The sequence below is a fragment of the Varanus komodoensis genome, unplaced genomic scaffold (genome assembly GCF_004798865.1).
Source record: "Varanus komodoensis strain SLA01 unplaced genomic scaffold, ASM479886v1 scaffold8, whole genome shotgun sequence".
NCBI classification, from domain to species: Eukaryota; Metazoa; Chordata; class Lepidosauria; order Squamata; family Varanidae; genus Varanus; species Varanus komodoensis.
The window spans coordinates 36,208,403-36,236,016 of NW_025336481.1; the positions used below are offsets into that span (position 1 = coordinate 36,208,403).

Here is a 27,614-nt window from a genome sequence, read left to right on the forward strand (position 1 = left end):
GAAGTCCAAAACTTCTGAAGATCTACCATCTGCTCCACCTTTTATTCTACACTTTTGTCTTGATTCTTGGCCTATGACAGTACTGTTCATTTGAACACCCTTACCTTAATGCAGTATCCCTTCAGGTAAATGTAGCAGCCCAAACGGGTACAATTGGTCCTCGAATATTGAACGTGGGGCAGAAATGAACTCGTCATTTTTTCCCTCTAGCTGTGAACATTTCCTCCAGCAGCTCCCTGTATACACACAGGGACTCCAATATCCCTCAACTTCTGTACAAAAAAGGACTTTCCTCTTTACCTTGATACTAGTGATGGTGACATCATTGTGTACACATTCCCCTGTCTGCCAAATTTGCCCTTAGCACACAAGCAATAGGAAAGCTTATGCTTGTGCAGCAAATATGAAAGAAGAAGATGCCTAACGGAGGGACAACCTTTGCCTTAAAATTCAAACAAGCAGCAGCCAGCGAGGCCATTGACTGAGGATTAAAGATGCCAAGTCATCTGCCTCTGCACAGCTCTGTCTTCCTGGCAGATCATTGCTTCATTATTCCCTTTATTTTATTGTTATTTCTACTATTATATAGCACTAACCAAATTATTAAAATTCCTAAGTGGCTGCTATGTAAATATTAAAAATATAATTAAAACACGTTTTAAACAGTTTTAAGAGCAATATGATACACCATAATTACAACACATGAGAGTCATATCAATGTGATAGTAACAGACATATAGGGCTATTAGCCTGATCTCCCAGTTTAACCAGAACAGTATATTCATGATAAGTTTATTCTGCACTGAGCCTTCTGATACAGGGAAAAATGAATCAAAACAATTATTAAATTATGATTATATTCTCTATAATCTCCATTTGAATGTGTGTTAATTAAAGTTAAAAGTTATTGCAAAAATAGTGTAGTAAGTGTAAGAATATACAAGGAGCTGTACCAAAGGCCTGTCCAATCCAGTACTTTGCAGTGGCACCCTTCCAACTCATGTTCCTCAGCAAGTGGTGTGTGTGTTCACGTGTGCAAGTGTGCAGGGAGAAGGGAGGTGGACAAGCAAGGGAAAAAATCAAACAACATGCGTATATACACCCCCTGACAGTTCTCCAAAATGAATAAATAAGTGTACACAGTGATATAACATTCACCTTGTTTCCTGTTACCCTCTGCAGCTGTCCATCCTGGACAGCTTCTTAGAACATCCCCAGCATGGCTGCCCAGGTCTTGAAGTTGCTACCTGCCCTCTTCAGCTTACCGTGTTGGCTTCTCTTGCTTGTTTTGCTCAGAAGTGGTTGGCTACACTAAAACAAAATGCACCAGCCTGCTGTTTTTGGTTTGCAAGTACACCTCTAGGCCCAGAGGAGAGTCGGTGCTTCTTTGGAACTATCCATGGTGCTGAACTCATTTCCCCAAGCAGGTTCACTACCATGAAGCACCATGAGTAGCTCCTGTGAAGCTCAGGATACAGGCTGCAATGGATAAGCAGCCCCACTGACATAGCCATCACCGCCTCTCAAGCTTGGTCCAGAACAGACATTTTGGAAATAGAAATGCTAGTAAAGTCCCTGCTCTGCATTGCCCCCAAGCCTGGGCTTCTGCCAAAGGGTAAGGAAGCACACTGAAACCCCAGGGCTTGGGGATACCAGAAGAAAAGCATGTCTTGCCCCTCTGTCTCCTAGCCAAGGGTGACATCCTCTAGATCTGTGTGCGCCATTTCCTGTTTCAGAGGACAAGGCAGAGTCTTTTGTGTCTGTAAAGTAGCAGCACTGGGGATGTTGGGTGCCTCTTTCTCTCTGGAGGGTGGATGTGAGGCAGTGGCAGGCAGCCTGTTGGAACACTTCAACTGTGCCTCCCCTTATGCTCAGCCGGGAATTTGCATATACAGTCAAAAGTGTGTGGGGGATATTCAGGGACCTTCTTGAGCTTCACTTCGGGTGGCAAAGTGTTTGGGCCTGGCCTTGCCTCCTCAAGGGGCTATTAACGAAGTGTTCATTAAAACATAAATGATAGACTTTACTTAAAATGTAATTTTAAATTACATGCTTTTGTGTGTAGAATATAGGTTCCCTATACAGCAGGGGTCTCAAACTAGCGGCCCACGGGCCAATTGCCGGGACGGGCAGGGCACGGGGGAGGGGCCCTGTGGCCTTCAAAGCACCGCCAGCGCCTGGGCCAGCCTCCGGGAGCGACGTGGGATGAGCGGCCCACCACCACGGCGGTGGTGGAATACTTGATGCGGCCCAGCCTCACCCAGACTCTACTTCCAGTGGCCCCCAGGTAAGTTGAGTTTGAGACCCCTGCTATACAGGAACATATTTTGTCTGCAGAATCCTGCTATACATATTACAATGCAGAAGTGTTTCAAAGGAAAAGACAAGCCTCACTTACTTCAGCCTTGATTAATCACTAAAATTGAGACACAAATGGAACTTTATAGCTCTGCTTTGCTGTATTCTGCGTACAAAGAATGACACATTTAATATGGTTTCCTTTTAAATTCAGAGAGGGGTAAGAATTATACTCAACTGCACTTAGGCAGAAAAACAGGCAGAAAAGGTTTGACTATATATGTGTACAAATTTAAGAAAAGTTCACGCACATTTAGAGAGCACATAATACCTTAATCTTAATAGCATGTGACACATTTTGAGTTATGTGGCTGGCACAAGAGTCCAAAAAGATATTTCTTAATGTTTCTACTTCTCCCCATCTCTTTTCTTTCATGCATATCATGGAAGATATTACATGCTCACTCATGTGAGAAACAGTTCAGCTGTTACATAACATTTGTTCCATAGTGTTCCATAAATCTTCATTAGCTCTGAAATTGATTAACAGACTTGAGCTCCAGAATGGCAGACACATCTGCCAAATTTCTTCTGAAACACCTGTCTTATTTCTGGCCTATCCTAAGATTCATGCTTTCCAGCTCCAGGGAATTACTCTACATGGGGCAGGGATTCTTTTTCTGAATGCTTTTTGACAGGATGGAATACTGTGGGAAGTAGTATGCAAGTTCAGCTTTGCAGTATCATCTCTTAAAGGTTTTCTTTCCCTGACAAGGAACTTCTGTATGAGTTTTCCTGTGGAGATGAAGGTCAAGTTACCCCAAGCAACTACAAGGTTTGCTGAGCTGCAGGTTAACCCTGGGATGAGAGCTGGAGACAGGATTTTATTGTTCCTTATGCAGTAGGGAACAAGGAGCTTCTCACACCATCACTTGCTTGGTGCTGAAGTCCAGCCCCTTTTAGCCTCACTACCATGTGGCACACCTGGAGGCCTGCTCAGTAAAGTGGAGGGGAAGACTGGGAAAGGCTGGGGTGGGGGAGAAGCCAAGTCTCAAGGTGTCTTGTGAGGAAGTTTATCGTGCAGAAATTTGCAAAGCTCTAGCTTTGAACATGGCAACATAAACTGCATGGGGCCTTCACGTGGATAATATATTGGAATTCCCTCTCTTGGAAGGGAAGTACTTTATCTGAAGGAACTGCTAGAGGTGGGGCACAGCAAAGTAACGTTTCAGCAGGCAATTTGGTCCTAAATTCCAATTTCAAGTTGCACTTTTAACTCTGCCGCTTATGGAAAATGTAGGCACTGTATCAATGGACCAAAATATCAAAGGTCTTCTTATGAATGCCACAGTCCTAGTTATAAAGGTCTTGTATCCCTTAATTTCCCATTAGGATGATTCAGTACTTGATGCCTGGCAGCTGAAATGGCTCCACTGAAAGCTATTGCACTTGAACTGACATTGGGTAGCAAGGAGGTTTTGTCTCTGGTATGATATCAGGCCTATCATGGTTTATTCACACATGCAAATTATCAAGTGATAAGCATACATGCCTATATGGAAAAAACAATACATGTTTTTCCATTATTATTATATTTTGTTATTAACTTTGGAGAATAGATCAATAAAGCACACTGCTATCTGGAAGCAAACACAAACTTTCTGAGTTTATTATAAATGGAAGTTTCAAAATATGAACAATCCAGAAAACAAACAAACAAACAGGTGGAAACCCCATCCCATAATATTTGTTTAAGCTAATCTGAGACACACTTAATTGGGAATAAACCCTTTGAATCAAGGAGGACTTATTTATGAATAGACATTTATAGGGTGAAAGTATTTTTATTTCACCTTCATATTCCAAGGATTGCAATAACAAATAAAATGGTTAGAATGCTAATTCCACCCCAGATAAAACCCTCCACTCCAAAATAATAAAAAGCCTTATAAAGTGCTTGCAAAACATTGGGTAGCAAGAAAGCGTGTTGTGCTGTTCATTTCTCCCACGCATGTTTAGTCAGATTAATTCTTACTATATTCCATGCTATGCATGCCCAAGTAAGCAGGGACAGGACTGCAGCACCATCATAATAATGCTTAATATTTGTATGGAGCTTTCAAGTAACTTCACATGCTTTACCCACCTGTAACCTTTACAACAACCTTATAAGGTAAGCCCTTAGTAGCTGATGGAAATGGTCTGCTTAAGGTCAACTACAGAATGTCAGGCAGAGGTGAGGTGTGAGCTGGGGATTTCCCGGCCCGGGTCATTATTTTGTGAAGTTACAAGGTATGACTATAGCAATTTCTAGGGAAGGATAAATTTGGAAGGGTTCTTTGGTTGGTTGGTTGGTTGGTTTGCTTGCTTACCCAATCAGTTCTGCTTTTTCATATCTTATTCTGCAGCCAGCAAATAGTGATAGATCAACATGTCACCCATACTCATTAAAATTCAGCTTTGAGTGTATGGAACAGTTTGGTTGCAAGTACTATAATTCATTTTAATAATGGCATTGTGCTTAGTTCGTGTAAATAATACTTACATAACCTAATCGTAAATTCAAACATTTTTGTACTTTCATTTTTGCGTATGAAGATCTTTACAAAATAAATCTCTCTCTGTGTGTGCATGTATTAAAATACCCTTTCAAAGCTTTGGACAATGGCACATTTGTTAAGCAGAAGTAGGAAGAGTGAGCTGAAGATGAAGGTCTTAGTTCTTTCAGAGTCTACACATTTCCTGGTCCAGACCCTTGCTTAAAACTATTCATTTTTAAAGTTCAGGGAGTTGTGGACACAACCCCCTGAGCCCTTTTTCCCACATGATACATATTTGTAAACTTGTTTTCATATTTTAAAAGTATGTTTAAAACTTTAAATATCTAATGTGCGAAGAGAGCCTAGGTAAATGTCTTAGAACCAATTGTGAATATATTTTTATGGATGTATGTTCAGTATTTTCCTTTGAAGTTAAATTGCTAATGCTTATGTAATCATGTCGGAACTTCTAACATATGGGTCCTCAAACTACCGCCTGCAGGCCGGATCTGGCCCGCCATGCCCATTTATCCGGCCCGCCTCTGAGGTGTTGGACTCGCCTCGCCTCACCACTCCTGCCGCCACCACCTCACCAGCTCGCACCTCCCACCACCGCCTTTCAAATGGCCCCCTGTTGAAAAGTTTGAGGACCCCGTTCTAACAAGCAGAGCCAATAAAAAGTGGTTCAATATACCAGAGCACTTTTATTTTAAAAAGATTCACATGGAAAAAATGCAACTGTGAAGAAATAGAAATCACACAAATGTCTCTGTGTGTGCATGCACATGCATAGAGATGTAGCTCTATCTAAGTATCTCTGTATAAAGATACACACATACACATTATGGGTTAAATCCAACATCATACTAATGGAAGTCTTCTAGTGCCAAGGGTGTTCTTTCTCTTTCCTCCCCACTGCAAAGGTCAAAGATCTACTTCAGTGCCTTTCCCAGCCCTCTAGAGCAGATATTTAGTGTGTGGGAGACGGTTTTAGGGAGAGGGTATGGTCCCCTTCCCAGTTCTATTCATGGAACTGCTTCCATTAACAGAATGACAATGTTGGATATGACTAGTCCTACAGTTGATGGGTATGTGCATTGATATAAATGTAGGCCATGGGCCCTCAGTGTTGTAGAGAAGCGACTGGCCCTGTCTCTGTGTGAATATTGGTCTGTCTCAAACACAAACATGCAACAGGAATGAATAAACATAAAGCATTCATATGTTCAACCATTCCTGAGACCATCTCTTTAAAAAACTGCAAGATGGCCTGTTGGTTCTGCGCAAAACTGAAGCTCCATTTAGTTACCATAGCTGTACATTTCTGCACGTGAAGAGATAACAAATGTGTCTCCTGGTTTCTTCTACTTTCTTTTAGGAGCAGCTGTGTGCTTTTGATCGAGAAGTAAATGAGTTTGTGGACTACTTGTTTGGAGCTAGAGGTATGTGTGTGATGTCCTGGATCTTGTCATCTCTCCAGTGCCTTAATAGAACTTGAGAAACATACATGGTTGCAAATGTGTCATTCTTTGAGTGGTCATCTTTGCAACCCGCATATGGGCATATGGGACTATTGTCAGGAAGCTTCTATAGCTTAGCGTTCATTTGGGTGGGAGCCCCTCCCATTCCTGTTCCCAGGTAGTGTGCAGAAAGACTCCCACCCATCCCCTCAGTTCCTATGGAGACCACCATGGATCTCTGGACCAAGGCGAGGAGAATAACACACCAGCTGGTCTAATCTCAAGGGTCTTTGTAGAGTAAGGGCAATAGCTGAGGGGGCAACGCCAAGTGGGGCTGGAGGACAGGTTGTGTGAGTGCACAGATGACCATTTGAAGAACAACAGTTACAGGTGAGCAACCTGCCTTTCTTCTTCATGGTCTCTGTGCATCACACACATATGGGTGACTAGCTGTCTTAGCCTGTGAAGAATGGAGGAGTGCTGTCATCTCTCCAGGACAAAGGAGGGGACTGCCCTGCCAAAGGAACAGGCTGTCCTCATGTGAACGACCATTTGCTAGTGCCAGGCCAACTCTGCAGGTGTGGGCCATGTGGCAGCTCTGCAGACTTCCTGCAGGGGGATTCCAGTGAGGATGGCCATGGATGTGGCCAGTACTTGTGCGGAGTGGCCCTTGGTGGCATGGTGAGGTGAAGGCGTGCCTTCCCATATGCCAGGCAGATGATGCTGGAGACCCAGTTGGATAGTCTCAGTGAGGAGAGTGGGTTCCCTTTTTTCTGACCACCATAGCAGAAAAACAGCTGGCGCCAAAGGCAGAATGGCTCAGTTCTGGATTTGTAGAAGGTGAGGGCCCTGAGGTGGAATAGTGGGATGACCCTGGATAGAAAGGTTGCGTCTGGACCTTTTCCCTGTGGAAAGTCAAGTAGGGCAGATCCACCTGGGGGGTGTAGAGCTTACTGGCACAATGGGCTGATGTGCTGGCCACTAGGAAAGTCACCTTCTGGGATAGGAGGCATAAGTCCATTGTGGCCACGGGTACAAAGGATCTTTTGGAGAGGGTGTGCAGCACCACCATGCCAGAATGTAGGGTTGAATGGGTGGGGCAAGCTTGCAAAGTCTCCCCAGAAATCCGTGTGCCAGGGTGCATGAAGACTGGTGTCCTTTCAGTTGTGGGCGGAAGGAGATGGCCGCCCGGTATATTCTAATGGAAGAGATGCTCAGGCCATTCCAGAACCGTGTCTGCAGGCAATGTAGGATCTGCTGGATGGTTGCCTGCCGTGGGTTGTACCCCTCCTGGTTAGCGAAGGTGTTTCGCTTTGCTGAACAGGAGCTTCTTGTGGATGGCTTCAGGGCCGCATCCAGTATAGCTGTAGGGGCCAATCACCCAGGTTGTGAAGTTCAGTGTCCCAAAGCCAGGGTGAAGAACTCAGCCCTTGTCCTGTGAGAGGAAGTCCTGGTGATGTGGGGATGGGTGAAGTTCCCCTGGGCACGCTGGAGGAGGCAATGGAACCAAGGCTGCCTTGGCCACCTTGGGGTGATGAAGGTGGAGTCTGTTTCATCCTTCCTGAGATTGGTGTTCACCCTGGTGATTAGGGGGAACGGAGGAAAAATGTGGAACAGGATCCCACTCCGTCGCAGAAGAAGGGTATCTCCCAGGGAGCCAGTTCCGTTTCTCCCAGGAAGAGAGCTGGGGTCAGGTCATGTTGTGGGGATGTGGTGAAGAGATCCACTGATGGGGTCCTCCATCTGTCAAAGAGGCTGACGAGGACCGTCTCGCTCAGCTGCCACTCGTGTGAGTCAAGCATTGCTTGGCTGAGGGAATCTGCTAAGATGTTGCTTTTGCCTGCCAGGGGGTCGCTGGGATTGTGACGTTCCTGGTGATGCACCAGTCCCAGATGTCCATGGCTAGTCTGGTGGGCGGGATGGAACTTGTGCCTCCCTGCCTGCTCAGAGGGAACACATTGGTTGTGCTGTCTGAGGCCGTCTGCACATTTGGACTGTGCAGGGCGGTTTGCAATGAGATTAGCCCTTGTGGACAGGCAGGAGGCCGATGCGTTGGCTGGCTTCTCGGTGGTCCCAGGGCCCCTGGGTTTGCAGGACGCCACAGTGTGCTCCCAGCTTGTCTTGGACACATCTGTGGTGATGGTGATCAGCAGCTCTGGCAGGAGGAAGCTGATCCCTACTGCAGGGTCGTGTGGGATGATCTGCCAGTGCAGACTGCTCCAAACAGAGGGCGGGATGTCGAGGACGATGCTGCGGGGTTCACGCTTTGTGCGGTAGGACTCAGCAGTCCCATCTCCCTTTCCCAGCTGCTGGGCAGAGATCAGAAAGGCAACTTTGCCTTTGGATCCACTTCAAAATTCTCCCTTACCCTTCTATCCCCTGCGCTGCACCTGCAAGATTTTTCCCCCCTGCCTGGGCTACACTCCACACTAACACCAGTGCCCTTCATAGATGTCTGACTACAGTTCCCAGCATCCTCATCTGGGAGAGATGTGATGAGGCTCGTATTCAGCCTATCTGGAGGCTGCTCCAGGCTTTTCCCAGTCTTCCACATGCTTTGCCTCCCAGTTTGCCTCTCCGGGGAACTACACAAACCTGCCTGTCACAAACCGAATACAGATGTATGTTCATGAAAAGTATGGGGGAAAGGAAGGATTGCTGTATTTTACATCATCATCATCATCATCATCATCATCATCATCATCATCATCATCATCATTGACAGCAGTGACAAGAACAGCAGCAGTGATAGTTTAGGATTAATTCCATTCCACACCAAGAAAAGCTGAGTTCTTTGACCTCAGCACTGTTACATAATTTATTCTGAATCTATCTATTGTTTTGCACAATTTACTCTTTTTCTAGGGCAAGTCATTAGAAATTTTATTCAAATACCCCTCTTGGATTTTGAGTTTTTGCCAGCCTTTGTCTGCACAGTTTTAAGCACAAAGGCTAAAAATGTGCTTTTTCAAATAAAACCTTTTACATGAAAAAGCTTTACAGTTAGACAGCCTTGCCTCTCTGAATGATGGAAATAGTACTACGTCTTGCTCCCTAGAGTGCCACTGTCTTTCCGATTGCCTCTCAGTGCAGCGATGGTGCTGAATTGGCCGTGCACTGTGGCTAAACGTTACAGCTCCCGAAACACCATTCCAGGGGCTTGAGTCAAATGAATGCCACCTGTGCCAGTCAGCTCCTTTGAAAGGAAAGCTTGTAGACAGTAAGAAATTGGCTCTTCCAGAAAAAGAAAGCTGATACAAATGGCTTGTACAACCCTGCCACAGAAGGCAGCAATTCTGAAAGCATTTGCTTTGTTGACGCCAAAAACAAAACAAAACAAAAGCAAAAGCAAAAAAAAAAAAAAGGAAAGCTGTTAAAGCTTCTCTGCAAGACATTCCACGTAACCATCAGGATTCAGCGTGGGATGGAAGGGAAACAATTCAACCATGGTAGTTAGGAGGAATTCTGTGTGCTGAACTTTGAGAGCTGCTTTTTAGACAAAGAAGGTGCAAAGCTAGAACATGCGAATAGAAGAACTGAGCAGAAGGGAAGTCTGGTGACAGCAGCTTTCCCAACACACACCCTCCAGATACTTTGGATTACACATCCCATCAGCCTCAGCCACCACCATCAATTACTAGGGTGTTGGCAGTACTGTATAATTGAAATACACCAGATTGGGGGAGGCCTGACCTGCAGCATTTTGTTTTGAATAATGGCCCATCGGAGGGCAGGGCCAGCAAATTGTAGGGCTGCTATTTACACAGTAGCCAGAAAAGAACTCACTCAGCACCCTTCCATGCCACCCTGTTCTAACTTCTCAAGATATGCATTACCTTTATTACATGGCTTCCCCGCCCACTTACAGCTGTGCCAAAGCAACAGCATGCAAGCCAGCTGATTTCTGGGGACAAATATAGGTATTTTGCCAGGGGATGGATGAAGAAGAACAGGATGTGATAGTACGTCCTTGAACCCTAAGGAAAAAACATCATTAATCTGGTATTGTTAAGTAGCATTTTGGTGGGTACAACTCTGTCCATTTATGGATAACAGAGTTTGCTGATTCAGCAGAACATATTGGTGGGAAATCTTCTGTACTTGCTCTGAGACTTGTTCTTGACCTTCCTCTCCTCATCCTTTAATGATTAAAGTTTAATCCTTTCAGCACTATTCCTCTTATCTTTGACCATGCCCATTTTTAGAGAAACAGATACAGAGTAATAATGGCCTGTATCCAATGTTACTTAAGTCTAACTTAAGTCCCATTCATTTCAATGGATCTACTCTAGATAGAGCTAACATTGGAGACAGCTCAATATCTTATAATAAAGCATGTACAGAGTGCCTTTTGCTCCCCACTGAGCAACTGCATCCTGTCTCCAACATAGTTATGATAAAGGGACCTGGCTTCTTTCCAGGACAGATGGAATTTCCCATGACAAGATGCTGAGAATGGAGTCCTTTTTTAAAATAGAAATGTTTGAAAGCAGCATCTAAGCTCTTAATCCATACCCATGACTCCTCACTTTCACCACCCTGCGTCAGATCCAACTGTGTCATTCCACTAGCAGTGATGATGTTGTCCCAGGTTCTGAACAAGGCACAAGAGGAGAACCTCACTACCATTACTTTGGAGCAGCTAGTTTAACATTATGCTTCCACACCTGGTTGCACCACCAAATGCTCATTGTGCTTGTGCAAGTGTAATGTTCAATCAGTTGCATAATAGACAGACTGGGTAGAAATCCATTAGGACTGTTTGAGTTTTCAGAGTGACACCATTAGATACTCCCACAGGACCATCATTATCATGAATCAACATCACAAGTTGTTAGTCACATGCTTTGCCTGCTATGTTAAGTCATAGTCTCAGGTTACTGTGAGCTTACTGACTTCTGGCCTCTGATCACCTCTGTGTACAAGCTGTTCTTTAACCCATTCCTTATCCTGAAATGAATCCTAGTATCTAAAATCCACCTGTCTGCAGACTCTTTTCCTGATTCCTTATTGCTGCCGATTCAGACTTACTCCAGAATTCTGCAGAAAAAAAACAGAGAGTGAAGATAGTTAAAATTATTTCAGAATAACTTAGCACATGTTTTTCTAAGTTGGCATCTGACACATGCATTGCAGGATAAGTAGAAAACACAGAGTTCCTAGCAAACATCCGTGCAGCACAGAAAATGCTAGGCTTGAAATACATCTTGTAAAGTGTTGAGAACAACAGTTATGTCACACGTACCGGTTTTAATGCTTTGTTTAGACTGTAGAATGTGTGCTATTCAAGTTCAATGTTTGACGGTCCTTGCTAAACAAACAACCCTGATTTAGGTGGAAGCTTCTTTATATGAAGCATGCATTTTAATTAAATGCCAGTGACACTGTCTGGGTGAGTTTGTTCTACAAGTACTGAAGCAATTACATGATGCAGTCTTAATTGTGCTGGGGAATTTGAGCTTGATATTTAGCAAAACCACAAATAATGTAATTGCCAAGAAAATATTAGAATGATGTGTTTAATTTCTGGCATCAAAGCTAGAGAAACTGGGCAATTTCCTTCTTGGGGTGTTTCCAGATTGTTTGAAAACCTATTTATGTGTTATGCTTAAGCAGGAGAGAGTATCACATCACTGCTTTTCCCCATTCCTGCTTTCTTCATTCCTGACCTTCCAGCAGAAATGATGGGGACTAATAGGAGAGGACTGGTTTATGTAGAGATGGTGTAGCCTTCCGCCATTACATGCATCCACCTTTCCTTGCAGAAAATGTTGATAAAGGCAGCTCACAATATAATCTAGACTGAAAGCAAATTCTTAATTAAAACAGAGCATAAGATCAAATAAATTAAAAGCACAATTAAAACACAATGAAAGAAATCAGCTGTGCCACCCAATTAAAAATCTCTTCTGCAACAATCCAGTGGATATGCCCAAAGCCTCTCATAATGAAAGCATCATTGGTGGCCAGCCTCACCTCAGTTGGCAGAGCCTGGGAACTGGCCTCTAGGAAGGCATCTCCACCAAAGGTGGTGCTGAAGGCAGTGAGGTTGGCTTCTCCAGAAGACCTTGAGAACCTTGCAGGCTTGTATGGGAGAAGGTGGCCTTTCAGATAGCCCAGTCCCAAGTCATACAGGGTCTTTTATGTCATAGCCAGCTTTTTGCACTGTGTCCAGAACCAGATGAGTACCCAGTGGAGCCGTTGCAATGTGTTCTTTGCAACCAGTCCCAGATCTGGTTTCAGCATTCTGGACTAACTGAAGTCTCTAGACACATTACAGTGATAGTTGCTGTACCCTATTTAGGCATGATACAAAGCTGTGAATGCAGCAGGTACTGCATTGCATTTGCTGCTAAGAGCCTCATTCACATCCCAATTTACTTATAAAATTCTCTTCAGCCACTTAGCAACTTTCAGCCTAACCTTTCTCAAAGGCCTGTTGCAAAGGTAAAATAGAATAATCCTGGATATTTCCCTGATCTCTGGAGCAGGAATGGACAAAGAAGTTTGTTTAAGTGACAGTGTTCACTGCAAACACAGAATTTGGATTGCTCTAGGACAGGGGTCCTCAAACTTTTTCAGCAGGGGGCCAGTTGAAAGGGGCCAGTGCTAGCTGCAGGCCGGAAAGGTCGTGCTGGCGGTGCACGCAGGCCAGTGAGGGGGCGGGGGCGGTGCGTGCGGGCACATGCGCTGAGGTGGGGATGGAGCATGTGGCGAGGCGAAACAGGCAGGCGCGCACGGCAAGGGGAGGCAGGCGCACAAGGCAGCGGCTTGCTTGCTTGCTTGGAGATCGTTTTCTCCAAGTGAGCAAACCGCTGCCTCCCTTCACACAGGGCAAGGTGGGCGGCGGCAGGTGTGTGCATGGGAGCGGGTGCAGCAGGTCCAAATGGGCATGGCAGGCCGGATCCGGCCCCCGGGCCTTAGTCTGAGGACCCATGCTCTAGTACATGCATAGTGTTAACCTTAACTGCATCCCCATATTTCCGAAATAATTGAAGCCTATCAGGGAAAGACGTACTTCAGGACAGGTATTTTATGCACTCTGTGGCTAAAGGAGACTCTTTCCTACATGTAACACTCCCTCATGCAGACCAAACAGGATTTGGTCACTAAATCCAGCAGCAGCCATGGAATATGTATATAACACATCATAATTGGTGGGATGATTGATCAGTGATCCTGTGACTTACCCCTTTTTAAAGTGTATTGGTTACATTACTATATTAGAAAATGAAAGGTATTGTTAAAGATGATGTTTTCTGCTGACAAGTAGCAATGTACCCATAACACAATCTATTCTATCTACATTCATCTAGAACTAAGCCTAAATGAATTCAGTGGGATTTACTTCCGGGTAAGGCATCCACAGAGTTGCAGCTTAAGTGCTTATACATCCTTCAATATTATGATAAGATAGGATATGACATGATATAGTGATTTATTAAAATGTTGGTAATGTGCAAATGCATTAAAGTGAATTAATTAATCTACCAGTTAAAGGGCAAATCAAATTCTTAATAACTAGTTATTAAAAGTTGACAACACTAATATATGCATGCTTCGAGAGCATTGAAAGCAAGGATTGCAGTGACTGGAGGGGGACATTACTAGGAAACTGAAGAAGAGTTGATCACCTAATGAATGATTATATTGATCAAGAAATGCTGATAATTTACTAATTCCTTGGGGATATTTTGCTTTGTTTCTTTAGATCCCAGGGTCAGAGGATGGCTTATGCTGGATTCTTATTTACCTACCTTTTCCCTCACTGTTGTATATCTGCTGTTCATATTTCTGGGTACCACATTTATGAAGAACAGGCTGGCTTTGTCACTCAGGGGTCTTCTTATTGTCTACAACCTTGGAGTCACAATGCTTTCACTTTACATGCTTATAGAGGTGAGTCTTAATTGCCATACACTTTCACTATCAAACATCCCATTCAACTGATGGGTACTTGCAAGAATTGTTTTGCCCAGGGCAGATTGGCTGGTTGGTTTTACTTTGCATTTTGTGCTTTTTTATCTTCACCAGTAGCATATACCATGGCTCACTTACTTAAGCTGTTTAGGTGCGTATAGTTTCCATTTTTCTTACTCTTTATTCAGGATGCATGTTTTGCTCCTGTTTCTGTGACTAATACTCTATGATCTGAATGGTCAGCAGATAGGGGCTCTTCAAGGCTCCCCACATTGAAGGAAAGGATTTGCTGGGCTCAGCTTCAGAGGTCTACATTTCTGATCTATGTTTTGAAGTACAACTTCTGTCTCCACCCTTTTAAAGCCACTCAGTTAAAAAAAGTGCTCTACTATATTGTCTCCAGGGGGTAAACTAACTAATTACACACAAAATAGTGCAACATAGATCCTATTGCCATTTTTTGGAAGAAAGCCAGCCCATGTTGAGAAGGGAACGCAGTGGGAGAGGCATACTTAACCCATCCTCCATCCTTTCCCACTTTGCATTATGTACCTTGTCTCCACACCCTAGCTCAGAATGCTTTCTGTCCTTGTACTGGGGATTCCAAAACCAGATTTGATTCTCTGAAAAACATTCTAGCATTTCCCTCTAGCCTGTGTGTCATTTTATTAGCTATAATGCCTGGTCAGAGCCAACACTTCCTATTTAACAAACTGTTTGTTCGTTTTTAAACTGTTTGTTACTACTCAGGTTAAACTGTGACTGCTGCCTCCAAAAATGTGGGAAGTAAAACCTCTCGACTCCAAGGGGACTTTGTTTCTTTGAAAACTCTTACCTGGTTGCCAGAAACATTTCACCCTGTTCCTCTAGAGAACCCTTGGATGTCAAGATGTTAAAATCACCCAGGAGCTTGCAAATGCAGTGAATTTCAGTGGAAGCAGACAATTACCTAAGCATTTATTACATCAGTGACAAGTCTTGGGGTGTCTGAAGACCATTGTTTAGGACACTCCATCTCTGGGTGGGGAACATTTAGCAGTGGTCCCTCCTGGTGGTCCACACAAAACCACCACACACTGCGTGCTTGCTGTGCCATAAATCTCCTGTGTTCAGTACTCAAGGCCCCAGGAGCTGCATCCTTTAAGTACTGCCTGCATTATATCTCAGCAGCCCATCTAAAACCATGGATTAAACTGTAGCTCATCTAAAAATAGGCAACCTACATAGAAAACCAGGCTTCGGTGAAGAACTCAACCTGGAGCATTGAGTTCTCTAACTTCTTCAAAAAAACAGAAGTACGGGACCTTATCACCTCCCCCATTTTTGCTGGTTTAGCTTCTGCACTGTTTCTCTCTATAGTTCCCTCCTAACCCAATTTCTCTGCAGCTCAAGTGAATTCTATTTAAGCAAACCCTTTACTTATCCTAAATGTTCCTCTAAATAATTTTTGAAAATGCAACTCGACAGCAGGGTTTATTGATCCTAACTGAGCCCATGGGTTGAATTCCCTTTTTGGAGAATCTCTCAGAGACTACATTCCAGGGATGAGCTGAAGAGAAAAGGGATGGAACCAAATTACCAAAAGCACCAGTATGTTTCGGTTTGAGGTTCTTAGTGCTCGTAACCAAGCCTTTAGGAAAGGGCATGTCAGCCTTTCAGAATGGGGAAAACTGCATGAAAGCCAGGACACCTCCAAATGAGGGTGGCTGGGGAAAGGGGGGTAGTCATCTGGAAAGCCTGGAGTGGGACCTCAAGAGGGACTGATTTGCTCTCTGAGCCCGAGGCTTTGCACCCCTCATCCACAAATTCTGAGGCAACCCTTGGAAGCAAAGAAGCAGCATCAGTAAGAAAGAGTTGGAAACTTCACAAAAAACTTTCTATTCGTGGCACTAATCACACCTGTTGTGCATTATCAGGGCACTCCCCTGCGGATGTACTTCAGTAGCCACATCCATCCAGGGCACTGGGGTGTAGATGCCTCCATCCTTGTGTCCCTGCAGTGAGTGCAGATCCTGTTCGCCGGCCTGGGTGCTCGTGTTCAGATGTGGTACACGGAGTGTTTCGCTAGCAGGGTATCATGGAGTTCATGCTGCTTCGCAGTCACTATTTCTGGCTTGTTCACTTTGCTCTGCCTTCCCCTTCTGCTGACTTTGGCAGGCATTCTTTTAAGCCATTCAATAAATGTATCCCTTGCCCCTTTTTAATAGACTGGCAAGGTCTGGCTTGCTTCAGCTGTGGAGCATTTTCTTTCTCATATACCCGTGCATATTCAAACCGACAAGAAATAGATGCTTGTAACAAACTATTATTATGAGCTGAGCCCATTTGTACTTGCAGGGTAGAAGCCACTTGCTCCTGAATGCCCCTCAATGGATGCATGTCCTCTCCAAAAACACAATACCAGGTTGTTTTGCTGTAAGGCAGAATTCTGTCAGTTCCATGATCCAGGGGCTAATATGAAACATATATCAACTATAACTGTGTTGCGATATGTTTAATTTACTTATCAACATATACTAGACTATGGCATAAGTGCTTAGACTGGTGTACTACAAGCTGTGATACGAAGCAGTTGCAAAGTAAAGCACAGCTGTAGCATTAAAAGGTAATTCCGGTAGAGTTACAGAAGCAGATATGATGGCACATGTTGAAAGCCCTTAATGCACTTTCTGACAGTTTCAGAGCAAAGGCCTAGAACTGCCGTTCACACACTGCTTTGCGAATCGGCAGTGGGTCACAGGTGCTTCAGTCCCCAGGTGCAGTCAGGTCCAGCACTAGCTAGAAATCTCACAGAAGGACATAGAACAGTGGTTCTCAACCTTGGGCCTCCAAGTCTCAGCTTCCTAACCAGCATGAGCAAGGAACCCAAGACTGAGAACAACTGACCTAGGTGGAAGCTGGAAGAGAGATCCACTGGGAAGGAAATACAGAGACAGGTTCAATTACTGGGTCAGCGCTCAAGTCACGGAATCCTTCCTGGAAGGAATGAGGAAGAAAGTTGCACGGCACTGGGGAGATGAGCCGGCATGGGGCAAGAGAGCCATGCAGGCAATGCAGCCCAGCTGGGCTAAAGATGAGCAAAGGCTGCTTGTGCCCTATGGGCACAGGACAGACCCATGTCCTATGCTGGGGGAAGTGGGAGCTTCAGGTTCTCTTCACTCTCCGCAGCCTGGGGTAGCTTGACTTGAATAGCTCCCTCCACATAAGCCATTGCGCGAAGGAGCAGGTGGGGCCTGGCGATGGATAGTGGGACATTTTTATGCATGCCTTTTTATCAGGCTGTGTGAAAGGTGCAGCTTTGGCAGCCTTCCTGAATGGTGCTGCTTTGCAGCTTTATAATGCTGGAGAACATGTGGTCCTTGAGAGGCTGTCGGGCCCCAACTTGCATCATTCATAGCCAGCACAGGCAATGGCAGGGGCTGAGGGGAACTGCAATCTGACATGCTCCCCATCTGTGCCATATCACTGATAGTTTCCACATGGTCTGCTTCTCTTCAGTGGGTGCAAGATTTTCTTTGGTTTTAGCAGGGAAGGAGTAGTTTGAATTTCTTGAATGAGCAGTGCTGGGATTTTTTGGCATGCTATTTGGCAACAATTCAAATAAAAACTTCGGCGAATGGGGCGGCATAGAAGCTTCCTAAATAAATAAAATAAAATAATAAATAAAACTGATACATGGATAATTTAGAAGTGAAGGTTTGTTCTTCCTCCCAGGAGAGATTCTAATGCAGGAAAATCCATACAACACAGACAGTAAACTCAAGTGTGGAGGTAAATAGGAAATGGAACAAAGAGCGAGTGAAGGAAAGCTTGGCAAAGCTAGTCATAAGAGTTCAGCTTTATCAGGCTCTATAATGGTACTGCCAAGCTATATTTTCCAGCCAGAGCCCCCAGTCTCCTTGCAAAACTTCATGACCTTGCAGCACCTTGTAAGCATGTCAAATGATATGCAGGTTGTTCTAATGACTAGGAAATCTCTGCCCCTTCAGTTTCCTGCAAGTATATTAACATGCAACCATCACTTTGCTCTTTGCATTGGTCTCTCCTGTGTTCATCCAGGCACAAGCAGATAGTCTCTGACTTATTCTGGCTGCAGGCATTTCGCATTTCAGAATTAAAGAGATTGTGCCAGATAATGACCCATTTCATCAGTTCAAGATTAGCGGAGAAACACCATAATTCCTGACAATTTTCAGAAAGCAGTTCATCATTACCCCAATTTTGTCCCTATGCAGCCTCCACAGAACTGGATGGCCCTTGTACAGAGCTTCTTTGGACCTGTCATTAATTGTTCTCTAAACTGGAACATCAATGTCTTGTCTCCTCTAAAGCCCATCTCCCTTTTATCTCCTAAAGCAAACCTGTAAGGCTTGGAAAGACAACTTGGCACACCGTAGGCACCTGTGCATTCTTGGACACCTTTACTGACACATGCAAGGTGCTTTATCCCTCTCACTTTTCTTACTGATAGAAGCACTCCAAAGCAGAGTGAGAATTTCTGGCTGGTCTCGTCTCTTCCCATGTGTGGGACTCCAAAGCATCTTTAGGAAATGGATAGCAGGTGCTTACCGCATGATGCTTTCATCTGTAACATGCCCATTTTGTGGTGCTGCCAGGACAGGTTCTCAGATCGTCATATGTGCTTGCAGCCCCAAGAAGGCTGCCTACACCTGCCATAGGGTTTTCTGGAGAATTACAGAGCCACATTTTCCCCTTGCTACCATTCACTGAACATGCAGCCTTTTAAGTACTCAGTGTTTCATTTTATAAGAAAAATATCTATAAGACTGCAAGGCACAGAAGGGGGAAGAGAAATAGCATTTTGGATGGCCAGCACTTCAAAATATTAAATGAAAATTTCCTAATATGTCTTAAGAAGTCCTTTCCCCTACAACTCTGAATAAGAAAATTTGCCACATCATTGCAAGGAGAAGACAAGTGAAAAGCTGTGCAGGCAAACAGCCAGAGTAAGGAAGTACTAATGCGCACTATCAGTTACGAGTATGTACAGGTTTGGCAGCCAAAAACCTTTGTTCAATTAGGCTTGTTATGCTACTACCTGGTGAACTTCATAAATTCCATCTTTGGAACAGCAGCTAAATAGCTGATGAAAGACAGAAATTATTATAAGCCCTTAAACATTAGCATTAAGATCCTGTGCACACAGACTCCAAATTTGTACTTGCTTTAAAAACTTTTAAAAGGTACAGGTTTTCTGCCAAACATCTGCAAATTAGAAATCTGTTAGCTTTGCATTTTTATGTGAGATTAACTAATTGCATGTCTTGGAATTGAATGCACAGTCAAGTGCTTTTTGTAGTCAGAAATCGAGACATCTCCAAGTCTGCCAAGCATTTTACAAATTAAAGAAATGCTTTTGAAAACATGGACATATTTGAAAATGTGCATGAAATGTGTATATTTTAAAAACCTCAGTGGCCATGTACACACAAATACATGCAAGTGAAAATTTCACACAAAAATTATGTACAGAGTTTTATGTGATACCCTCGTGTGTGCACACATACACATGCACAAGTGTGGAACTGAGACAGTACAAACAAATTTAGCAGTGGAAATTCAAGTTCTGTGAACCAGAACTTGACCAATTTGCCCATTTTGTTTCTTGTAAAGTTTTTGCTAGTTCATGATTTTGGATTTTTTTCTTCTATTCCTTGTGATTTTAGGACTATTGGGTGGACTGAATGCACATCTTATGCTGCTATTGGAGAAACAACTTCAAATTGTCTACTTAGGTTAAAAATCCAAACTATTTAAGATTCCCGAGTTTGAGTGAAAATTCTTTAATTTACATCATTCAAACTGCACACTTTGCTATAGCTCTAGATTAGGGACATTTTAATGCAGTGTTACTGCAGTGGTCATGTCTGGAAGCTGGAATAATCACCTGTATAAAAAGTAAACATAAATAGTCAGAAGCACAAGAACTGCAATGTTGCTGGCTTTGGAAAATCAATAATGCAGAACAGAAACTTGGGCATCATTTCCATGGGGGCAGGGATTTATTTTATTGGTCTTTGTGGAGCTGAAAATTATCCACCCTTACTTCAAAATCCCACGTGCAAGCAATAATTAACCATTGAAGTGGGAGTCTTGTTCAAAATAATAGACTTTGCTTTCTTCTCCAGCTAATTCTTGCCACTTGGGAAGGAGGTTATAACTTGCAGTGTCAGAACCTGACCAGTGCAGGAGAAGCTGACATCCGGGTAAGACACAAAAAGCGACTTGGGGACTGAAAGATGGTGCAGTCTTGCCTTAATGCCCGATTCTTCCATCAGTTCTTCCCCTGTACAACCTGGGAGTAAACTTGATAGAAATCCATGAGGCTGAATGCCACAGAAAACTTCGCAGATTCAACTGATAAAGGTTTTCTCCATAGACAAATAGATTAGCCATACTTCTGGTTACCCTTTGCTCTGACTTTGTAATTGGTCCATTACAGGTGCAATCCTACACATGCTTAGAGAGAGAAAAGCGTACAACTTAACCCCTGGTTGTGCGCACTGGGCACACTGGGAGTTGTGAGCCCTTTGTCTGTCTAAATGTATAGGATTGTACCCGATGCATGTTTTTCATGGTAAATACTCCACTAAATTTGCAAAACTAAAGTTTTAAAAGGACTTTAAAACTTCCCATGGCATGTACCTTTCTGCCCAAATTAGGGAAATTATGAATGTTTCTGAAAGGACATAATTCAATTTCAAAAAAAACTCGCCATTGCAAGTTTTGACATTCCCTGCAGTCAACATCCCAACTTTAGAAAAATCCTTGTGGTATTAATGTTCACCAAAGTCTTCACATGTGCAAAAATGTGTTAGGTACGTAGAATGCAGTTGCACAGTACCTTTTCCTGGTGTTAGGTATAAAGGAAAACCTGTGCATAGGCTTTCCAAACATCCTGTTACCTCCCTTTATGCAAGGCATGTGAGAAGAGGACATATGTGGTGAAAAGAATGGCATTTACAGCTGGATAATGTGCATATCTTAGTTCATAAGACTGGGAAAACAGATGGGGGGTATGCACTCATGCACACACTGCCTCTAGTAAAAGTATAACCAGTTTATTGTAAGTACAGCAAAAGTCTAATTCTACCAATTGCTAATTGCAATAGAAGCAAAACCTCACACCTGTGTGTCCCTCACAACTGGATTTCAGTTCTGCTTCCAACTTGCAGTAGCCTTCCGATTTCACTTTCCTGTTGACCTGCAAACTGTCTTGCTTCTTCTCTTCTACTTGGGCTTCAGTACTGGGAATAGGTCCAACTCAACCCAGCAGAGCCCGTTTCTAAGACGACGTGTATAGATTGCACCGTGCCACTGATATCTCTTTTCATGCCACACCTTACTCTGCAATTGCCTCCCCAGCAAATGGTACTCAGGTAAATTGTCTGAATGCAGTAGTTGTTTTTTAGCTCTCATGAAGAGACCTCCATCAAGAGGTATAAACACAAGAATTTGGTTCAGAAAACATGATAATCTACACCTAAGGGTAGCGTGTGGGTTGCTGATGAACCATGGGCTGTTCGTTTGGCTGAACCCAGCTGCGCTAACAAACCAGGGCTTGTTGAACCACAGGCCACCCATGAAGAGGATCTACGGGTTGTGAACTGCGAGTGTTCACCATGGTTAGTCACCTTGGCAAGGTTCAGGTAACATGATAAGCTACACTTCAACAACAACCATGCTCAACCTTTGCAAGTTGATACCCTGTTCTGTCACTACATGTCATTGGAACTGATTTGCAGCCTGCGGTTTCCTGGTTGCTTTGGTCACCTCTGAAATCAACAAGGCTTAATTCTGAGGGCAGGGGATAAGGAGGAAACACAAGCTCTGGAATAACCTTCCCCATCCAATCATTTGGAACTACAACTCCCATCAGCCCTGCCCAGCACAGCTGATGGTCTGGGATGTAGGGGTTGTAGTTCAAAGCATCTGCAAGCGCCATGTTGGAGGAAGCTGTTCTGAAATCAGGAAGATTCATGGAAGATTTTCTTTACAGAAGTGAGTAGCACTCAGTCCTGGCGTTTACTGTTGCTTGCTTATTTCAAGCAATAATACAATATCTTAACTGTGAGTTTTTGCCTGGCTAAAGGATTCTTTAAGGATAGCGAACATGTTACTTCAAGAAGGGACATTAATTTCTCTGTCTTGTTCTTGCAGGTGGCCAAGGTGCTGTGGTGGTATTACTTTTCCAAAGTCATTGAATTTGCTGACACAATTTTCTTTGTGCTGCGGAAGAAAAACAGCCAAATTACCTTCCTTCACGTTTATCATCACGCCACTATGTTTAACATCTGGTGGTGTGTCATGAATTGGATCCCTTGTGGACAAAGTGAGTATTTGGAAGTGCAGAGATAAAATACACGTCTAGTGAAACGGGGTGGGGGGGGGGGGGCAAGCAGGTAGCAAGCCTTCCCTGAAGAATGCCAAATGCCATGCTGGATTGGAATTGATAGGACCTGCAGTCCAACACTTCTGGAAGGCACCAGGGTGAGAAATACCTGAGTGAGGTGGTCCGTTCTGAATCTAAGCTAAACACCTGGCAACAGTAGCTACTGAATTGCCACCTTCCTCTGTGTTAACATATTTGTCAGAGAAAAAATATAGTAGAGCACTTTGGCACATTCCTAACGATGGGGTCCTAATCTCACCAGTGGCCTACTGCTTGGTTAGCACTGTATCAAAGTCTTTTCTATTTGACTGGTGGCTGAAAAGGCAGCAACCAAAAGCACAGAGTAATTTACTTTCCCAGTGAGAAAATGAGCCTTATCACTCGCCATTTGAGCTGAAGAGAAACCAGAATGGCACTGGGTCTATGCTGTCTCTGGTTGTTGGGTTTGCCAGGCCACAAACTTCCAAAATGGATGTCCAATTTGAACATGGGCAGTGGGACTTTTCTCTGGCTCAGTCCAATTAATTATCCCCTATCTGTGAGTCAAACTTTTCAGGATTTTCTCTTTTGAAAACACTTTCCCTTTGGCTAGGCAGGCAGAAATCACTATAGTTCACAAAAAGGGAAGCAACATAAACCTATAGAAGCATCTCTCTGTAATAGTTAGTGTCACGTTAAGAATGGTTCTGTGCTTTGACCGAACACTGCAGTGCCTCAGACTGCAGTGAGCTGTAACATCAATTCTCAGAAACAAGCTCTTTGTAGAAAAGTTACAACATGTTTATTTCAATCAAAACAGGTTTCTTTGGACCCACCTTGAATAGTTTTATCCACGTCCTCATGTACTCCTACTACGGACTGTCTGTCATCCCATCCATGCGCAAGTATCTTTGGTGGAAGAAATACCTTACTCAGGCACAACTGGTACACTTGCATCTTTCTTCATTCCTAATAGCTACAATCTAAAGAATGAAAATTTTAAGTAATAAGCCTAGCACTTTGAAATTAAGACAAATGGAGGAAGAAACATCTGTTCTTATACATACATGGACAGTTGTTTAGGATGCCTTTAATATGCATTTCCAAAAGTGTGAATAACTAGAATTACAGCACAGTCTATGCATGTTTAGACAGAAAAAGGGCCTACAATTTTCAGAATGCCTGAGCCAGCCATGCTGAAAGTTGTAGGGCTTTTTCTCTCTGAACAAGCACAGGATCCCTCCCTTAGCCACATCTGAATTTCACTCACCCTCTAGAGATGTCTTTGCTGGTTGCCGGAGCTGAAGTTCAAAGGGCACCCGGTTGGGGATGCGTCTTTAAAGCAATTTGCCAGGGCAAGAAAGCATGTAGATGATCCCTACAGTAGTCGTGACCATGGTTTTGTTAGAAAGTTGCTACCAGAGTGTCGACACTGGGCAGCATCCACAACACCTGCTACTATCACAACAAGCCACCCTCAAACTATTATTCATACTAGCTGACTTTCGTATCTGGGAAAATGTCTGTCTGGGGGAAGGGACTCTGCTTTTAACATTCATTAAGAGCCTGGCTAAAAATGTGTGTCTCACAGGAGAATATGCAGATGAAATTATCAGATGTGAAATAGACAGTGAACGTTAAACCTGAGAAAGGTCTAATCCTGCTGCTGTCACAAAAAATATGTCTTTCTTCCACAGATCCAGTTTTTGCTTACCATTACGCACACGCTCAGTGCAGTCGTGAAACCGTGCGGTTTTCCATTTGGTTGCCTGATCTTCCAGTCCTCATACATGGCCACACTGGTCATTCTGTTTGTTAACTTTTATATTAAGGTAAGTTGAACAGAAACAGATTTTTTCAAGAACAAACAAGCACTTCCCTCAGCAAACGTATTGTCTGCTTATATGCATAAGAGGGATCTTATAGGCAAGAGTGATTGATCTTGAAGAATGATCTTCCCATTTTAATGGAGTCAGTGGTGGTTTTTATCCACCCCTGCCACTAAAAAGAACACCAAGTCTCTTACTAATAAACAGTTAATGCAATCCTAGTCAGCAATTATGCAGCATTCACTGCGGAGTGATAATGTGTCTATTAAGTATCCAATTCTGCAATGGTAAGAGTCTTTGTTGCAAGCTCACATGCCTTCAATTCCTAAGAAATACGGGGGAAATGTGACAGCAAAATCAAACTTCACAAGCACTAAATCGTGTACAGAAACAAAGAGGCACTTGTCCCCACCAAATAAGACAATAATAGAATAGAATCTAGTAAACACCATACTATACAGTGCAGATAACTAAGCTTTAGCAAGCAGGCAGGAAATATAGGAAAAACGGGTACTTGCGTGGTTGCAATTCAGTTTTGGCTGCAACCAACTAGCAGCTCCTATGGGAACATGCTCTCTCAGCCATGTCAAAAGCAATGAGGCACCGGCAGTGAGACTAAGCAGCCCTGGCCTTTCTTCCTTAGCAGGGAAGCTACTATCTTCTGCGACCCTGCTAAGAACCCCCTGTTCTCTCTGAGTTTTGCTGCAGTCCTCACAGTGGTTGGAGGGAAATGAACTTCCCCAGCAACACCCCAAGTCTTCTGTCTGGACTTGGATGTAAACAGGCAATTAAAATCCATTAGCTTTACAAAAGACTTGTTCCTGCTGCAGCCTGAAATTTTGTATTAGCTTTATCTGGGTAAGCCTTTCCTGGAGAATCAGGGCCAGCATGTGGAAACCAGGATAAGCTTTATCAATCCTTCTTCTGGCCATGTTCACAAGGGGTCAGATTGTGTCAACTTTAATTGCAGCGGAGGAAGATAAATGAAAGGTTTGGAAGTCCTTCAAGATCAGTTTTTTGCTTAATAAGTGTCATTGGTTGGGGATTTGTTTCTCATGGTCCTTTTTTCCAAGGCTGTGTCCCTTCTGTTACACTGATGTTTCTTGCATTCTTCTGGTACTCAATGCTACACTGTTATGTTTTGCTTTGTTTAAATCTGGGAAAATGTTGTTCTGCACACTCAGTGCTATTGTAAAGCTCCGCTGTTCATTTCCATGCTCTGCAGATCTAGCACTGGAATGCTGAACCTGCACTATTTCAAGAAAGGAGCGGCACAGAACTCAAGGAGAACTGCCTGCACCCTTGCAATTACTTTATCAACCTTCCTTAAAAAAAAACAAACAAACAAACTTATTTTGGGTACAGTTCAGCCTGTATCTTTTTCTAAAGGGGGCATGGATGAACAGCAGTATGGTTAATTTCTTGAATCCTATAAATGGAAAAGAGATGTTACACTACTAAAGATTGCAAAAGTCGCTCCTAAAGGGGTAAAATACATTTGTTGGAACATACAGCATTTGATCATAGAGAAAAGCCTTGTTGAAAAAACGGATTAGATGAAGGACTTTCCTGCATAGCAGCAATTAAATGGGAAAAGATGCTGCTGGGAATGTGTGTGGAACAATTGTGTGGGAGCCTGGCTACGAAATGCTCTAAATTAATTGCAAAGTTCAGCAGAGCAGTTGTTCTGCACTTAGGTGTATCTTATGTGCTTCATAAGAACCCTGCTGGATCAGACACAGGATCCATCCAGGAGAGCATTTTGCTCATACAATGGCTCATCAGCTGCTCACAGAATCCCACAAGCAGGACACAAATGCAACAGCAGCTTCCCGCCACCATGTTCCCCAGCAGCTGGTGCACACCACCTCCGATGCTGGAGGTGCCATATAGCCAGCCAGACTAGTAAGCTTTATCCTCCATGCATTTGACCATTCGTTTCCCTCACTTGGTACTTACCACCACAAGCACCCTCGCTAACTGCTAACAGTGCTATTTCAGACGTCCCCAACAACCAAATGACAGTGAAAAATAGCAGAAATGCCCTCTTGTGAATTCATCTTACAGGGAAAAAGGCCACCTAGCATATTGCACCTGACAGCAGTGGGAAAAAACTCTTTAAGTTTCCACTGGGGGTGTACAATCAAAAGAACATTTACAGTTTATTCAGGCATACAGGAAAATAAATGCACATGTGGGCAGCCCCCAGGGGGAACTATCAAGGTGGAGTCTGTATAAGATGATTTTATAACCTATCATCCCCAGTTTGGAGGAGGGGTGGTGGATCAAGTAGGTCGTGCTGAAGGCATGTCAGGGTAAAACAATAGGGTTCAGTACAAGACAGAGAGAAGAACCTTCAGGAAAGGAAAGGACGGGCTTTTCAGGACAGGGATGGTAGCATTTCTAAGGTATGCCAGGAAGCAAAACTTGTAACAGAGCAGATCAAGAATCCCATTTTAAGTCTTAAGCTGTGTCAGGCTTTTAGCAGCCATATTATGGCAGAGCTTTTGCTCATTTTGTCTTGACACACCCAAAGTATTTTTTTCCTCAATACTGGTTTCAAATAGCTACTGGTATAATTCAATCACTGTCACCACTTTGAGCACTATATGCATTCCACTAGCAAAGCATCTTCCTTAATCCAAAATTTTAGAGTGGGAGGGGGCTTACTGAGCCCCTTGCTCAATACTGGCTCTATAGTGCCGGATGCAGCTATGAAATCTGTGACAGCTGGCTCTCCAGCATCTGCTGAAATGCTCCCAGTAAAGGAGAACTCCTCACCTCTAAATGTGTTTTGTAGTGACCACTTCCACCCACTTCCTCTTTGTTCTTCATTATCTGGGACTTTGCTTCAGTGTATTTGCTGCTGAGATTGGAGTTTGCATTCAAACATTTGCAGAAGCTTCCTACATCCTTCTGTGGTAAGGAGTAAAGACTCTGGCTCTAGGCATTAGAAGTGATGACTTGGATTTAAGCTTGAAGTTTCCTATCTTTTGTTCTACAAATTCAGCATTAAAATGCAGCTCTGAGAAAACTGAGCAAGACAGTGCCCTTCTTAAAGTTACTGTTTTTCTAATGATTGGATGGTCTTTATCATTCATGTATGTATTTTTCTAGATGTGAGTTCATTTTTACTGTTTTCTTATCATAAATATGTCAGCCTTTTTAAACAAAG

The 27,614-nt window shown here is 43.5% G+C and overlaps 1 protein-coding gene across 2 annotated transcripts in view; it reads left to right on the forward strand.

Moving 5' to 3' along the window:
* ELOVL2 (ELOVL fatty acid elongase 2) overlaps positions 1-27,614 on the forward strand; it is a 44,009-nt gene that overhangs the window by 12,279 nt on the left and 4,116 nt on the right. The window contains exons 2-8 of one of the 2 annotated variants that reach the window (XM_044455811.1): positions 3,691-3,785; positions 6,217-6,280; positions 14,010-14,197; positions 20,368-20,445; positions 22,400-22,571; positions 23,431-23,555; positions 24,308-24,442. In XM_044455811.1, coding sequence (XP_044311746.1) covers positions 3,723-3,785; positions 6,217-6,280; positions 14,010-14,197; positions 20,368-20,445; positions 22,400-22,571; positions 23,431-23,555; positions 24,308-24,442 — 825 coding nt within the window. In that variant the 5' untranslated portion in view covers positions 3,691-3,722. The remainder of the gene's footprint in view (positions 1-3,690; positions 3,786-6,216; positions 6,281-14,009; positions 14,198-20,367; positions 20,446-22,399; positions 22,572-23,430; positions 23,556-24,307; positions 24,443-27,614) is intronic. The other variant, XM_044455812.1, reaches the window with a different exon arrangement.